The 14,895-nt window shown below is 39.3% G+C and overlaps 2 protein-coding genes across 2 annotated transcripts; one reads left to right on the plus strand and one right to left on the minus strand.

The window, feature by feature from the left end:
* The first annotated feature begins 291 nt into the window (after positions 1-291).
* On the plus strand, positions 292-1,452 carry LOC116005883 (uncharacterized mitochondrial protein AtMg00810-like). The gene has a single exon (XM_031246118.1). The coding sequence runs from the start codon at positions 292-294 to the stop codon at positions 1,450-1,452; it is 1,161 nt and encodes a 386-aa protein (XP_031101978.1).
* Positions 1,453-2,529: 1,077 nt separating this feature from the next.
* On the minus strand, positions 2,530-7,756 carry LOC116007310 (RNA-dependent RNA polymerase 6). Its single transcript, XM_031247955.1, has 3 exons — positions 7,426-7,756; positions 4,140-6,907; positions 2,530-3,525 (listed from the first exon to the last, which is right to left on the minus strand). The coding sequence occupies exons 2-3, from the start codon at positions 6,855-6,857 to the stop codon at positions 2,653-2,655; spliced, it is 3,591 nt and encodes a 1,196-aa protein (XP_031103815.1). The 5' UTR covers positions 6,858-6,907; positions 7,426-7,756; the 3' UTR covers positions 2,530-2,652.
* Between the last annotated feature and the right edge of the window lie 7,139 nt (positions 7,757-14,895).

Here is a 14,895-nt window from a genome sequence, read left to right on the forward strand (position 1 = left end):
GGGGGGGGGGGGGGGGGGGGGGGGGGGGGGGGGGGGGGGGGGGGGGGGGGGGGGGGGGGGGGGGGGGGGGGGGGGGGGGGGGGGGGGGGGGGGGGGGGGGGGGGGGGGGGGGGGGGGGGGGGGGGGGGGGGGGGGGGGGGGGGGGGGGATTTCTTTGACACCTTTAGCCCCGTGGTCAAACCTACCACAGTTCGGCTGCTATTTTCTCTTGTTGTTACTCATTCGTGGACTCTTCGTCAGTTGGATGTTCATAACGCTTTTTTGAATGGTCACCTACCGGAAACTATTTATATGAAGCAACCACCAGGGTATGAAGACCCGTTACACCCAGATCATGTATGTCATCTTCAGCGTTCTTTATACGGGCTGAAGAAAGCTCCGAGTGCGTGGTTTAAAAGGCTTCACGACTTCCTATTATCTGTGGGTTTTTCGTCCTCCAAGACCAACGTCTCCTTATTTTACTATACCTCTGGAGCCTCTCGGGTCTATCTACTTGTTTATGTTGATGATATCATCATGATGGGTAACGACACAACTTTGATTGACACACTCCTCAGCCGTCTTTCTGCTGTGTTTAAGATCAGGGATCTAGGCACACCTGGATTCTTTCTCGGGATCGAAACCCTGGCGTACAATAATGGCTTTCTGTTATCTCAGAAACGGTATATGCAGGATATTTTGGTTAGGGCTGGTATGACTGACTGCAAAGCTTTGGCAACTCCGGCTGCTGTCACTCAATCAGCTACTCCTTCACTTGAACCCTATGATAATCATACGCAGTATCGCCGCATTGTGGGCGCTCTCCAGTACTTGACTATCACCCGGCCAGACTTATCGTTTTCAGTTAATCGTCTCTGCCAGTTTATGCATGCACCCACCGCAGATCACTGGGGTCTGCTCAAGAGAGTTTTGCGTTATGTTAAAGGCACGTTAGACATGGGCTTGCAGGTATCGCCATCGCCACACTCTACCTTGCATGGCTATTCCGACTCTGACTGGGCTGGCTGTCCTATAGACAGAAAATCGACTAGCGGCTATGCTGTTTTCTATGGCACCAATCTGATTTCTTGGGTCTCCCGGAAACAGCGCACTGTTGCTCGTTCGTCTACCGAGGTTGAGTACAAGGGCTTGGCAGATGTTGCTGCAGAAGTCACGTGGGTGGTTTCCTTACTCCGCGAGCTGCAACTCCACTCTAGGCAACCTGCTACGTTATGGTGTGACAATCTTGGTGCAACCTACATGGCCGCCAATCCTATCTTTCATGCTCGCACTAAACACATTGAAGTTGACTACCACTTTGTTCGAGACAAGGTTGCCTCAGGAGAGCTAGCTGTTAGCTTTGTGTCTACTCAAGATCAAATTGCCGACATCTTCACCAAACCACTACTGGCTCCGCGTTTTCAGACTCTCCGTGCCAAGCTCAATGTTGTTTCCTCTCAACCTTGTACTTGAGGGGGAGTGTGAGTCATGTGACATATTTATTATTATGTTTTATATAGTTCTAGTAATAGTGGTTGTTATTAGTCAAATGTTTAGTACCTATATAGGTTAGGAGGGTTTATAGCTAACTCTCATATAGGTACTCCTACAATCTGTATTCTGTTATTCATTGAATTCTACGTTCATCATATATATATATATATATATATATATATATATATATATATATATATATAAAATTACTAAACATATAGCTCTGAAATGTGTGAATGTGGAGGTTTCAAATTGTGAATATGGAGTATAGAATTTGTGAATGTAGAGTTATGAATGTGTGAATCTGTAGTAGAGTTAACAGAGTTCTAGCAACTTGTAGCTGTGTAATGTGTGAATGTGGAGTTCCCAAGTTGTGAATATGGAGTATAGGACCTGTTTGGATGTGTGAATGCATAACAATGGTAATATAGTTACTAAACATATAGCCCTGTAATGTGTGAATGTGGAATTTTCAAATTGTGAATGTGGAGTATAGGGTCTGTGAATGTAGAGTTTATGTTCTGTTGCAATGGGGAGCCGCCGTTAATTTTTTTTTTTTCTTTTTTTTTTTTTAAATTGTGAAACGACGTCGTATTGGACCCAGGTCCACCTTGCAAGGTGGACCTGGGTCCACGGCATAACTACTGCCAGATGAATATGTCAATTTTAGTTTAATTGTATGATTGCATTTTCACGTATAATTCAGTAATCTATTTGAGTATTATTCCTATTAAAAACAAATGCTTTGAGGGTACCAAAAGAGACTGAAAAACAACTAAACAAATAGACAAAACATGAGAAATGAATGCACACTTAAATTTGAGCAGAAGATGGACAAAGGAGGAAGCAACCCCATGGCACATGCTACAAATGTAGGGGTCCTTTTCTTTTTAAAATGTCAGTATGTAAAGGTTCATCACAGTTGTGAAAAATATTCACCACTATATTGTTTATTGTTTCTTGATTTTGACCTGTTGATCAGTGATGTTCATAGCTTTTGAAAGTTGATAATTCAATGAATTTGGTGTAATAAGGAACCACTAAATTTGGCACAGATTGGTCAAATACTCCATACTATTAACAGATGCAGTACTTAGAGAGTTGGATTTACAGACTTTGTAAGGCTCAGAATCACATGAAAAATGAAGGTTTAATGTACTTTGTAAGGCTCAGAATCACTCACATTCTGTCAACAAGGTATTTCCGAAGGGCGTTGATGGGCTTACTGGAATCGGCATTTCCCATTCCCCTGCACCGGAGTTTGATCATAGCAAGGTAATCAGCTGCGATCCATGGGAAGCTTAACATTACAGACCCCCCGGCCCCATTGGGGTGTTGCAGCTCCTGAGACTTACTCACCCAGTCGCGATGATAGGTCACCTGATACCACGCTGATGCCTTTCGTTCATAAAACGCATTCCTCTCGTCGTCTGAGAGTTGGTTAACATCTGGCGGGATTTGGTCGAAAACTTTCCTGAAGTCCTTTCGCAGGTTGTTGTAAGCGTGCTTCAGTCTCTCCTTCATATCGACGATCTTGTTGCTACTGTGCTTTGGCATGGACCATATATGTCCAGTAACAACTTCGTCTTCTCTGTTAACCTTGTACTGCCCCAAAAGGCTGTTTACTTGACCATCATAGGAACACTTGCAACTCCATGCATCCTCAAAGAACGTTTCTGAACCGGGAATCTCAAGGTCGGGGTCATACGCATCTTCTGGGAGGCACATTGGCCCAGATGTTCCGTCATTTTCTTCATCATAACCATCTGTAACTCTTCTGTACAGTTTACCCAAGATTTTCTTGGACTTGTACGTTTGGAATTCTTCTTTCCCCATAAAATCAGGATACATTTTCGGTTTGAGATCATTTGGCATGTTCACGATTTTTCCGGTCTTAGGGAAATCAACTGCAATAGCAGCGAGCTCAGCCAACTTAAGGCACTTGTCATCCAACGCTCCATGCTCGCTCAGATCTGCATGAACAACATGGGCGTTGCAGATTGCGCCAAGGCTCTCGTTGACCATGTTCTTTGCGAAAAACTCTATGATGTCCTGTAACGAGAGAGCAAAGAATGTTTATACACAAGCAGAACTTAACTCTGAATAGAATAGCAGCAGTTCGACAAATGGAAAAACAATGAATATTAGGGTCCGTTTGGAAAGCAGAAAATGACTTTCGGAAAATGTTTTCTGGAAAACGAGTCATTTTCCGGAAAACATTTTCCTTTCCGGTGTTTGGTTGCATTATGGAAAACTGTCTTGGTGTGTTTTGTTTATTTTCTGGAAAATGAGTAAAATTGTATAATTATATATTTTATTATTTTATTTAAAATAAAATAATATAAAAATATATAAAATAATAATATTTATTATATTATGGCCGTTTTGGCTGAGAACATGCAAAAGACCATTTTGGCCATTACGGAAAATGACTTACAGAAAAAAATTCCGTAAGTCATTTTCCGAAAAAATGAACTGATTTTTTTTGGTCAACGGAAAACATTTTCCGTTGACCGCATTTTCCGGACATTGCCAAACACCAAAAACTCATAAAACATTTTCAGGAAGTCATTTTCCAGGTTACCAAACACACCCTTAGTCTAGAAGCCAATGCTTAAAAGAATAAGTAGCCAGAAGAAGAGTGCCAAGAAATGGTAGGTAATTACCGACTGATTAACATCGCGAGGCAATTCTCTAACCTCTGCAGCAGCATACTCCATGGGTTCCCAGCTTTGTTTACTTGGGGGGATAAGATTCTCGTCCCAAGTCACAAAGTAGAGATCACCGTCGAGGTCACTGCCAGATGCTTCGTTGGTATGTGGTCTACTCCCTTTTTGGGGGAAGACTAGACAATCATAGAGATGGTGCAAACTAGGGATGTCAACAGCCTCGAGAATTCTCACATCTCCAGGGTGAAGACACGGATTTTTTGCAATTACAACAAGGCCCTGTATTACTTTTAGATTTTTCCTTGCCTCGAATTTTGAACCGTGCTTCACGAAACAATTTTCCAGAGAAGCACTTGAAACTTGGATGAAGCATTGACCCTGTTCGAGTTCCCCTAGTTCATCCAAGCAGCCCATTAGCCACCTCCCCGAAGGAACAAAGATCCTGGCCCTTTCCCTCAGATCACTAAGCTGGGCAGCTCGTATGCTAGTCAGCATTCCCTGTAGATGAGGTTCGGTCTGAGGTTTGAAACCCGCGCTCAACATTATTGCGGCGGTATTTCCTTGCTCAGCACAAGAAGCGGTGAGGATATCAAAAGCCACATCCGCATCCACAACCATCTGATTGAGTCTTGAAATCATTGTTTCCTGCATTTTCCAGAATATTTGATCTTCGACCGCCAAAGCAGAAAGTAGAGTCACTATCTGCCTGTTCAAAAACCCGGGCTGAAATCTAGTCCAAGAACAGATTTCAAGGACTGTGTGAGTGGACTCAAATTTCTTCATACTTGGCCTGAGGTAAAGATGAACCCTGTCTTTTCTTCCAGGCCAACACGCAACAACACCTTTGAAACCTGAATATCTTATCTGATATGCACATGGTGGGTTGACACTTAACTGCAATTTCTCTGCAACTTTTGCTGCAAGATCAGGTGATATTATACCGATTCCATCAGAAAAAACATATCCATTTCTTTCAATTTCAGGAAGCTTCCCGTCAACCTCACTTGGTCGTACATGGAAGGTAGCATACGTGGATGAGAAGCATAGTCCCATTCTAGCAGCACATTTGGCAACATTCTTGTTTGTAAACCTGCCCATCCAGGTTTTGATGTTGGGTACCCGAATATCTGGACCATCAGCAAAAAACCAGGCAGAACGATCCCTCAATTGATTAGGGGAGAATGCTAGGAAGGTGTATTGTCTACCACATAGAGTAAATCCGCTTTTCAGAATGTTCTTCACCCTCATGAACACAACAGTCTTCTGAGGGATAGAAGATTTTGTGATGTCCTTCACAATAGGAGCGGGATAAAAAGACAGTACATTCCGATTAAGCGTTCGCATTCCCTCATCCATAAAAGTAACACGTAAGAATCTATCAGAAATGTCCCTATACTTCCTTAGAACTCTGTTTGAAAGCTCAACTTCCGGTGGAAGGCAGTACGCTTTTGTGGGTGTAATAATTAACCTCCTCACTTCAGCAATATCATCTAACTCCTTTCGTCCCTCGATAAGTTTTGGGTTATTCAGCAGCCATTTTTGAACAAACATCAACTCTCTTGATGCCTCATACACTGGCCACTTGTAAGCACATATGTGTTTGAGAGCAGCCAAGTTTACATTCTCCGGTTGATTTCTTAGCAACTTGAAAAATTCATCAGTCATCTGATGCTGATTGAATATTCCTTTGTGCAAAACAGCATTCAGCAAAAACAAGACCGGAAAGCTTAGATCTTCCTCGTTCTGAATACAGAAGAAAGGGCATGGAATGGGTGCCTTAAAATCACATTTATCTCGTACCCGGAGCTTGTGCTTTGGATGATCAATACGCACCCTCTGTTTTCCAAAATATTCTACGGCCTTATTAAAAGTGGGCCCTTTGCGAGGTGGAATTGAAATTCGATATGTGTTACACCGACCAATCGCCATACTAGGTGTAAAATCTGTAGTTCGGATCCATGGATCATCATCATCCAGCAACTCAAATGGAACTAGATCTTCAATATCATCATCAGCTGTTCGATAATAAACAAGAGGAGATGAAGCCAGCTGCAACAAGATCACTAAAGAGAACAAATCATCGTACCTTTCTATTTTGTTGATTTCTTTTAGTGTGAACTCTATCTTAAAATCACATTTTATGACCGCATGTTTCGCTTCACGAGGGGTGTTAAAAGCGATATCTTTCGTGAAAAGTAGCCGGCATGTAGCATTGAAAGGATCCACAAGAAAATCAACCCCCTTCGGAGGTCCCCTCCAACACACAACAAAGTCACCATGACTCGCCATAACTCCCATCTCAACACGAACATGTTCGAGCCTAAGTGGCATTACAGTTCTCCTCGTCTCATTCATGCGATGCGGATTCTTGGGCCCCAAACTGACTTTCAAAGGGCTCCCCGCCAATACGAGCTCATTGCGCCCCGCAGCAGCCAGTGCAGAGATTGCTGAACTTGGCATCACAAAATGTACAAATGCGTGCGGTACCACTTTCTCATAGTCATTCATCCTTCTCACATTCTGAGGATCTACCTCATAATTCGGGTACGTATCAAAAGGAGTCGAAGAAGTCTTCAATCTACATCTCCAGATGTGTCCAACTTCTTCGTCAAAATAATCAGAAAGAAGCTTTGCATTTACATCATTGCCAAATCCACCAACACTAATTTGAGTAACAATCATACTCATATCCTCATCACTCCAATCAGACCCCATTTTTATTTGAAATACTCCTCCTACCTTTGTTCAACAATTCCTACGTGTACCTGTCAAATAATCCAGAATCATCACAAAATCATACATGCATTGTACTTACAGAAAAAGAAATCAAGGGCCACACAGGCTTAGCTCACTGATTCAGTAGGCAGTAGGCAGTATTTGGGAGAAAAGACAAAGTTCAAAATTGAACAGCTGCGCATAGCATTTGGCCCCTGTTTGCAGAGGGGTTGAGTTATCGTGATTTATATCCTCTCACATACTCTGTCGGGTGTCCTCGGGTAAAGGGTTCGGGATTCAACCTTTTGGGAAAAGAAACAAGGGCAAAGGAAGGCCAAGTCACACTATCTAGTTACTACAGGATGCAGCCATGTTAATAATAATGAGGAATAGCCAATACTTCTACTGCCAACAAAAACATATAATGGTATTAAGCGATGGGAGGCGCCTATTAATCGGCCGGCTCAAAACGACGTAGTTTTGAAGGAAACAAACCAAATCACCAAAACCCTAAGTTAGGAAGCCATTCGCAGCAAAAAAAGGAAATGAAGAAGAAATCAATTGGTACCTCACTCACTCACTCCCTTCCGTCGCGGACTAGCAGCACATTGCCGATTCGCCTCTCGCCGTCGCAGTAACTTCGAACTTCGAGGCCATCAAGCCGGCCGATCGCCGGTAGCAGAGCGGCTTCGAACTTGTCTTGGAGCTCCCGTCGTGTCTTCCAATTAACTAGTGCACCTCGTCGTCCCACCCGACCCAATAAATCAATCAGAGCGAAGCCAACACTCCAAGAATGTGATGCCTGAGAATAAAGATCGAAGCTTTAAACAGGAAAGTGCATCCAAGAAGACAAGAACAGGGGGAGTGGACAGTGGACTGGGAAGTGGGAAGTGGGAAGTGGGAACTGACCACCCTCTCTACATGTGAAAGACACCAACTTTTAAGTTGTTTTGCTCCACACTGAGGAAAAGGCACATATTTCGTGACTCAAATCATAACATTATTGTTCATTATAAAAAATTAGTTAAATCAAATTTTAGAGTTAAAGTCACCGTTGATCTTCTAAGTATTGTGTCATTTTGATATTAAAGATGGGTTGAGTTATTTTACTCATATTTGTATCTTATTTTTCAAGCAATTTGTGAATTGAATGATCCATTTGTTAGTTTGAGAATTTGTTTCTAAATCAGATTGTATAGACGAATTTAAAGTCTGTTTCTAGATAAGATTCTAGATCAAAAATTAGTTGAATAAAATTTTAGAGTTGAAGTCACCATTGATCTTCTAAGTATTGTGTCATTTTGATATTAAAGATCCGTTAGAGTTATTTTATTCATATTTGTATATTATTTTTCAAGCAATATGTCATCTGTGAATCGAATAATCCACTTCTTGTTAGTTTGAGAGTATGTTTCTAGATCAAATTGCATGGAATGATTTTCTCACCCTCCTAATGTTTTGCTTGAAAATTGTCATTAATGGAGTTTCATTTACTTTCGAAAAAAAAAAGTATTGTGTTATTTTCATCTACAATCCTCAACTATCAAAACAATCCTTGCATATCCTCTGAGAATTAATTTTTGACACTTTAATCAAGTGGTACATTGTTTGTTTAATTAACAATAAACATACAAATATAAATTAAATGTAAATTTACAATCCGCCCATCTTAGTCTTGAATACTCGTGATGAAAGGATCCTTAATAATGGATGTGCAAACTACAAAACATAAAAAAGTTGTATACTATGTGACTATAATGGCTATAAGTGCAAACTCATCTTACTTTTGAGAAATAAGAGTAGGGAGTTGTACCACATAAATGCCTAAATGTTTCCATAACAAATTAGTAAAGGTATAAATTTAATTAAAAAAGTATTGTATTCTGCTATATGGCTAAAGAAATTATTTCTCCTAGTTCGAGAAGTATGTTTCATAGCCTACACATTTCAAATGGTAAATTAAAGCAACATCAAATAAAGCATTCTTTTTAACAAATTACATAATCAAGGAGTAAAAGAACAAGTTACAATGTCATACTTGTGGGAGCAAGTAATAACAACTCGTTTGATTCATTGAAAAATATTTGAAGGAAATGAAATTCAAATTCCATAGAAAACAAATTACCAAGAAAATGGATTTCATTGTTTGGTTGGTGGAAAAGAAATTACTAGGAATATGAATTCCATCGTTTGGCTGGGTTTGGAATAGTAAGGAATTATGAATATAAAGACTAATATACCCTTAACTAATAATAGTGATAATAATTTTTGATAAGGGTAAAATAGTCCAATTGCTTCATACTTTCTTCCCAATCCCTTTGGAAAACAAAATACAAACTTCTACCTTTAGAATTTGTTTTCCTTCACTTTTGTGAAGTCAAATTCCATGAAAAATATTTTTCATCCAACCAAATAATAACACATTTTCCTCAACTTTTTGGATGGAAAAGATTTTCCATCCAACCAAACATACCATAATAGAAATAAATGTTAAAGGCAACAAATTAAATCAAATATTCTTTATGCAAATATTGCATTGCAATGTTTTCTCTACATGATAGAAATAAATATAATGAATCCAACGAAAAATATGAAAGAAATGAGGGAAAAATGCTTACCTAGAGGCACCGACGGTGATGATGTTGTGGGTAATTAAATTCAATTTTCAACTTCTAAAATCTTGAAGATTCCTACTAATGGATACCCGACTGAGGTACACGACCTGAGAAAACTGGTATCTGGAGCCTGCCGACTGTCTAGTTTCGATGAATATGTAGCCCGGGTCATGCGACTCGTGTGGCTCAGTTCCCACATGCAGTCGGGAGGCAGTCCCGACCAGATGTGCCCTAAAAGGCAATTACTGCACAGAATTAGGAAACTTGGGCGAAATCGGGGATATTTTCTTAAAAGGGATTTGGTAACTTCTATGTCAGTTAGGAAACATCAAAATTACCTTCCTAAATTATATTTGTTAAGTATTCCGCAGTATAGGCTAATCATTCTTGTATAAATACCCCTTTGGGGTCGCATTGTAAGAGAGCTCGATTTAAATATAAGTATACTTATTCTCTTATTATGCTTATATATTTCCTCTAAGTTTTACAGTAGTATTGGCCAACCGAAACGGTTATAGCGTAGCCGTATAACCAGTGTTGCAAAAATCCCTCATAGGCGCCGATTAATCCTCGCCTAGGCGCTAGGCGTTGGTCGACCGCCTAGCGTATCACCTTAAATGGTGGTCTAGGCGGCTGGCCGGCTAGGCAACCGCCTAAGCACCGCTTAGGCGATGACCGCCTAGGCCTCCTAGGCGCAGACCAGACCTCATAGCCACCGGCCACGGGCCACCTAGTTGGCCGATTGACTATTGTTCTTTTTTTTTTTAAATGGGTTATTTCGCTCAAAACAACGTCGTTTTAAGCAAAATAATCCTAAATTGTACAAACTTTAGATATTTTTTAGGTTAATATTTAATATTTTAGTATTAACTATTAAAGTATTATATAATTTATAATTATTAGTTTTTAAAAAATTTAAAATACTTAAACAAATTTTTAAAAAATAAAAAATAAAATAAAAAAATACAGGGACACCTAGGCGCCGATTAGTCCCCGCCTAGGCGTCTTAGGCGCTAGGCGCTCCCCGAGCGCCTAGCGATTTTTTCAACCATGCGTATAACCAACACCTACTATGTAAGATGTTGGGGAACAACTTTTAAAAGACTAAAATAATGTGAGCGTAGCTTTGAGTAGTGATAATGTTAAATTCTTTCATGTACTCAAGCATCTGAATCATGTAGAAGAATCGTATGCAAAATTTGTAAAGCATAATGTATAGTAGATCCACAAAATAGCTTTCAATTCATCCTTTGTATTTATGGTTCTTCAATGGAATAGAGAGAAGAGAGAGCATTGCATGGTGTTTTCTAGAGAGAGGAGAAGGGATCTCCAAAAGCCCCTACCACCTAGGACTAGAGTCCCTTTTATAGGCCAATACCGTATCATACGCGGTATAATACGCTAAGCATACGTATAGTCTTCGTAGGGCAGTATACTCGGGGTATATTCCCTATCAAGTAGCCCCCCCCCCCAGTTCGAGCCTTAACGTCGAGTCAACAAGGAAGGGGTCAGGCTGGAAGACTAGCCTTACGATCCGTGACTCATGCCGGTTGCCTCGTTAAAAACCTTGGGCTAAGAAAAAACCCAATGGGAAAAAATCCTAGCCAAGGAAAAAAGAGCACAACTTTGAGTGCCAACGTGGAAGAGTTCGGGCTGAAAGCTGACCATATAGTTTGTAACTTATGCCGGTTGCCTTGTTAAAAAACCTTGGACTAAGAAAAAACCCAACGGGAAAAAAATCCTAGTCAAGAAAAAAGAGTACAACCTTTAGCACAGTCTTTTGGACTATAAGGGTCGTTCGAACTCTATCGATCGAGTGATCGGATTTCAAACATAAGGCCCATGGTCGGGTAAGCGATCGAGAGATCGGCACTGATCTTGGAGATCAGGCATAAGGCCCATGGTCGGGCAAAGCGATCAAGAGATCGACAGCGCTAAGAAGCGGGATATATTCATCGCTAAGAAGCGGCATCGTTGAGGAGCGGGATATATTCATCGCTAAGGAGCGGCATCGCTGAGAAGCGGGATATATTTATCGCTAAGAAGCGGCATCGCTGAGGAGCGGGATATATTCATCGCTAAAAAGCGGCATCGCTGAGAAGCGGGATATATTCATCGCTAAGAAGCGGCATCGCTGAGGAGCGGGATATATTCATCGTGCCGATGGTGGCAATGCCTACCTAATCTTAGCCGTAGTTGTTAGAATGATCTAGAATCATATACATAACTCTAGGGGTAGTAGAGAACCATAGAACATTCTAGAACATTATGGAATCCTCAAGTGTGTATGGAGAGTTTTGGAAGATTCTAGAAGAATAAATCTTAGCCGTAGGATTAAGTAGATCTCCACATCCATTAAGAAGGTGGAATGGGTATAAATACCCTCATGGGACTACACCACTATCAAAGAACAATAACAGCACTTCTCACACAATCAACCCAATATATCCTTCAAAACTAGAGTAATAGACTTACAAATACTACTTGCAAGAAAGTCATCCAATGACATAAACCTCAAGTAGAGAATGAAGGTCAAGAAGTGGAGAATGACAATCAGTAAGCAATCTACCCACATAGGAACGATTTAACTCAGTTTCCCATACCATTTATCTAGTGAATCATAAACAGCATTCTTATTCTTATTTGGAAGTCCTGAGATCCTACAAAGGTAGAAATTAATAGATTGGAAGTCCTGAGATCCTGCAAAAGAAAAGACAACATGCTTCAAATAGTCTCATTTACAAAACTGTCCCAAATCAGTCTAAAATATATAGGTACTTTAATCAGTCTGAGATGTATACGTACTTTATTGGATTTTACAAAAATCCCTCATATTTGTTAAATTTTCTCACAAATTATATCATCCTGCCAAATGTTGGTGCTCCAAACTTCTCCTGTTTCTTTAACTTCTCAACATCCATGACTTATAAAGAAAAAGAGTTAATTCCATTTTTGGTCCTAGATTTATAGGTGACGATCCACTTTTAGTCTTTTTTTATTAGAACATTCTCATTTGATCCTAGTATTATTGTGACATGACCATGTTTAGTCTTTCATCAACAAAATCTTCGAAATATCGTCAAATACAAAGACATTTTAATCTTTTTTATACAAAGTATGTTGAACCGCTGTATTTTTTATGTTTATTTTTTTGAAAACATCCATAATTGAAAAGCAAAATGCCCTTGTATTTAACGATATTTTAACTGTTTTGTTGATAAAGGACTAAGGGGGTGTTTGGCAAACAGCTTATAGCTGATAGCTGATTGAGTTTGCTGATAGTTAATAGCTGATTATGTTAACTGGTTTGACCAGCTAATACAATTAGCTGGTTATAGAAAAGTGTTTGGTAAATTAGTTGTTTACTTTTAGCTGATTCTATGTAAAATGACCTATAAGGGCATTGTGTTAATTTTTTATTTCTTTAATTACATTTATAATTTATTATTATTATTATTATTATTATTATTATTAAATCAATTGAAAGTTGAAACCTGCCACCGGAACTTTTTATTATTATTATTATTAATATTATAGTATTTACCTTTTGACCCAAACCCACAACCCATTTATAAACCAAATCCCTACCCTCTTCTACAGTTCTACCCATTCTCTAAATCCCAAATCCCTACCCTCTTCTACAGTTCTACCCTTTCTCTAAATCCCAAATCCCTACCCTCTTCTACAGTTCTACCCTTCCTCTAAATCAGATGCGAAGAGGAGAAGAAGAGCCATGGAGAACGAGGCGATAATCAGAGGGGCAAGAGGCGGTGGGCAAGAAAAAATTACAGTGAAGATGAAGATGAGTCGGTTAGCAATTTCAATTGTTGATGTCGGTGGTTTTTTTTTTTTTTTTGTATGAATTAAAAAATAGAGTTTGTTTGTTTGTTGTGTATTCTGAGTTTTGAAAATGAAGATGACTTCTGTGATAGGTTAATAGTCATTTTCATTTTTTTATTTACTTTTAATTTGCTAATTTTATTGTGTTGATTTGTTCCATGGATGCCTGAGAGAAGGGAGGAGATGAGTGTTTTCCATTGTTTTTCTTTCCTTTATTTTTAATTTGTGAATATGCGTGGGTTTTGGGATGAAGATCAAATTGGTTTGTTTTACATAGGATCAAGGATAATTTTGGCATGGTAGAAAAAATGGAATCAGCTGTTGTAAAAACGCTGCTGGGAGTAGCTTGTTGAAAATCAGCTTATTGGCCATATCAGCTATGCCAACAAGCTGTTTTACCAAACACTATTTTTAGCTGATTGACCAAGTCAATCAGCCAAAATTGGTCAAACCAGCTGAAAAATGGCTGATCAGCTGGTAACCAAACACCCTAAAAGTGGATTACCACTTATAAATCTAGGACCAAAAATGGAATTAACTCTAAAGAAAGGGCTTGTTTGGTTATCAGCGGTTAGATTTTAGCGGTAGCGGATTGTGTTAGCGGTTATCAAATAGCGGATTATATTAGCGGGTTTGACTAGTGGATTGTATTAGCAATTTGTAAAAAGATGTTTGGTAAAATTAGCTGTTTAGATTAGCGGTTAACATGTAAAATGGTTAACATGTAAAATGACCAAAAGGGTATACATAATATATATATAAGTTTGTGGAATTTGTGTGGATTGATACAAATTCCTTAGGAATTTAGTTTTGTATAAAGTATGGTTAATTATTTAAACGCAGTTAGCCTACTAACAGCAGAAACAATCTAGTATAGACTTACAATCCTAAGATTGAGATTGAGTGCCTTCTGCCCAGACCCAGCAGAATCTCTTTTCTTCCATAAATGGTCTTATGTAGTTTTCTGCATTTCCCATTTAGGGAAAAATTAATCAATTTGAAGATAAAAGTTGAAATTTAATCTCAGTTACAAGATTTTAAGATGATGAAACTCACTTCTCACCAGCATTTGATCTACTCAGAGATCGTTCACTTTGACCACAGCTTATGTGAACCAGGGGTGTACCAATTACCTATATATTGAAACAGAAATTTCTAAAATGGTAAATCAAAAGTCATAACTAGGAGTGCATACAGAGAAATTAGAGTGGAGATTTGATGATCATTTATGCTTTGCCTTTTCAGCTAACACTGCAAACTTCACATCCTTCTTCCTAGGAGCATGGTACTTCAAGATCTGAATTTGCAACAAATCATCCACTCTAACACCTGAAATCTAAAATAGCACATACAAAATGATACCAATAATTAACACTGAACAAGATGGCATTGTCAAGACACTTGGATCTAGTGGAAAGAAACATCAGCCATGGTTTGAAAAGATGGAAGGGATTATATCAAAAGTAAATCTAGTTTGTATGCCTATCTCTACTTTTTTTTTTTTTAAAAAGGATTATATCAAATGTAGTGATAAGTTGACAATATACAAATATCATAAAGTCATAAACCAACATCCTAAGCAC

Source organism: Ipomoea triloba, chromosome 15 (assembly GCF_003576645.1).
Source record: "Ipomoea triloba cultivar NCNSP0323 chromosome 15, ASM357664v1".
Lineage (NCBI taxonomy): Eukaryota > Viridiplantae > Streptophyta > Magnoliopsida > Solanales > Convolvulaceae > Ipomoea > Ipomoea triloba.

Bases quoted from the DNA above. Each gene is read 5' to 3' on its own strand.
- LOC116005883 (XM_031246118.1), top strand. From the start codon at position 292: ATGAAGCAACCACCAGGGTATGAAGACCCGTTACACCCAGATCATGTA.
- LOC116007310 (XM_031247955.1), bottom strand. From the start codon at position 6,857: ATGGGGTCTGATTGGAGTGATGAGGATATGAGTATGATTGTTACTCAA. The intron at 3,526-4,139 runs GTAATTACCTAC...CTCTCGTTACAG, and splicing joins CTCGCGATGTTAATCAGTCG to GACATCATAGAGTTTTTCGC.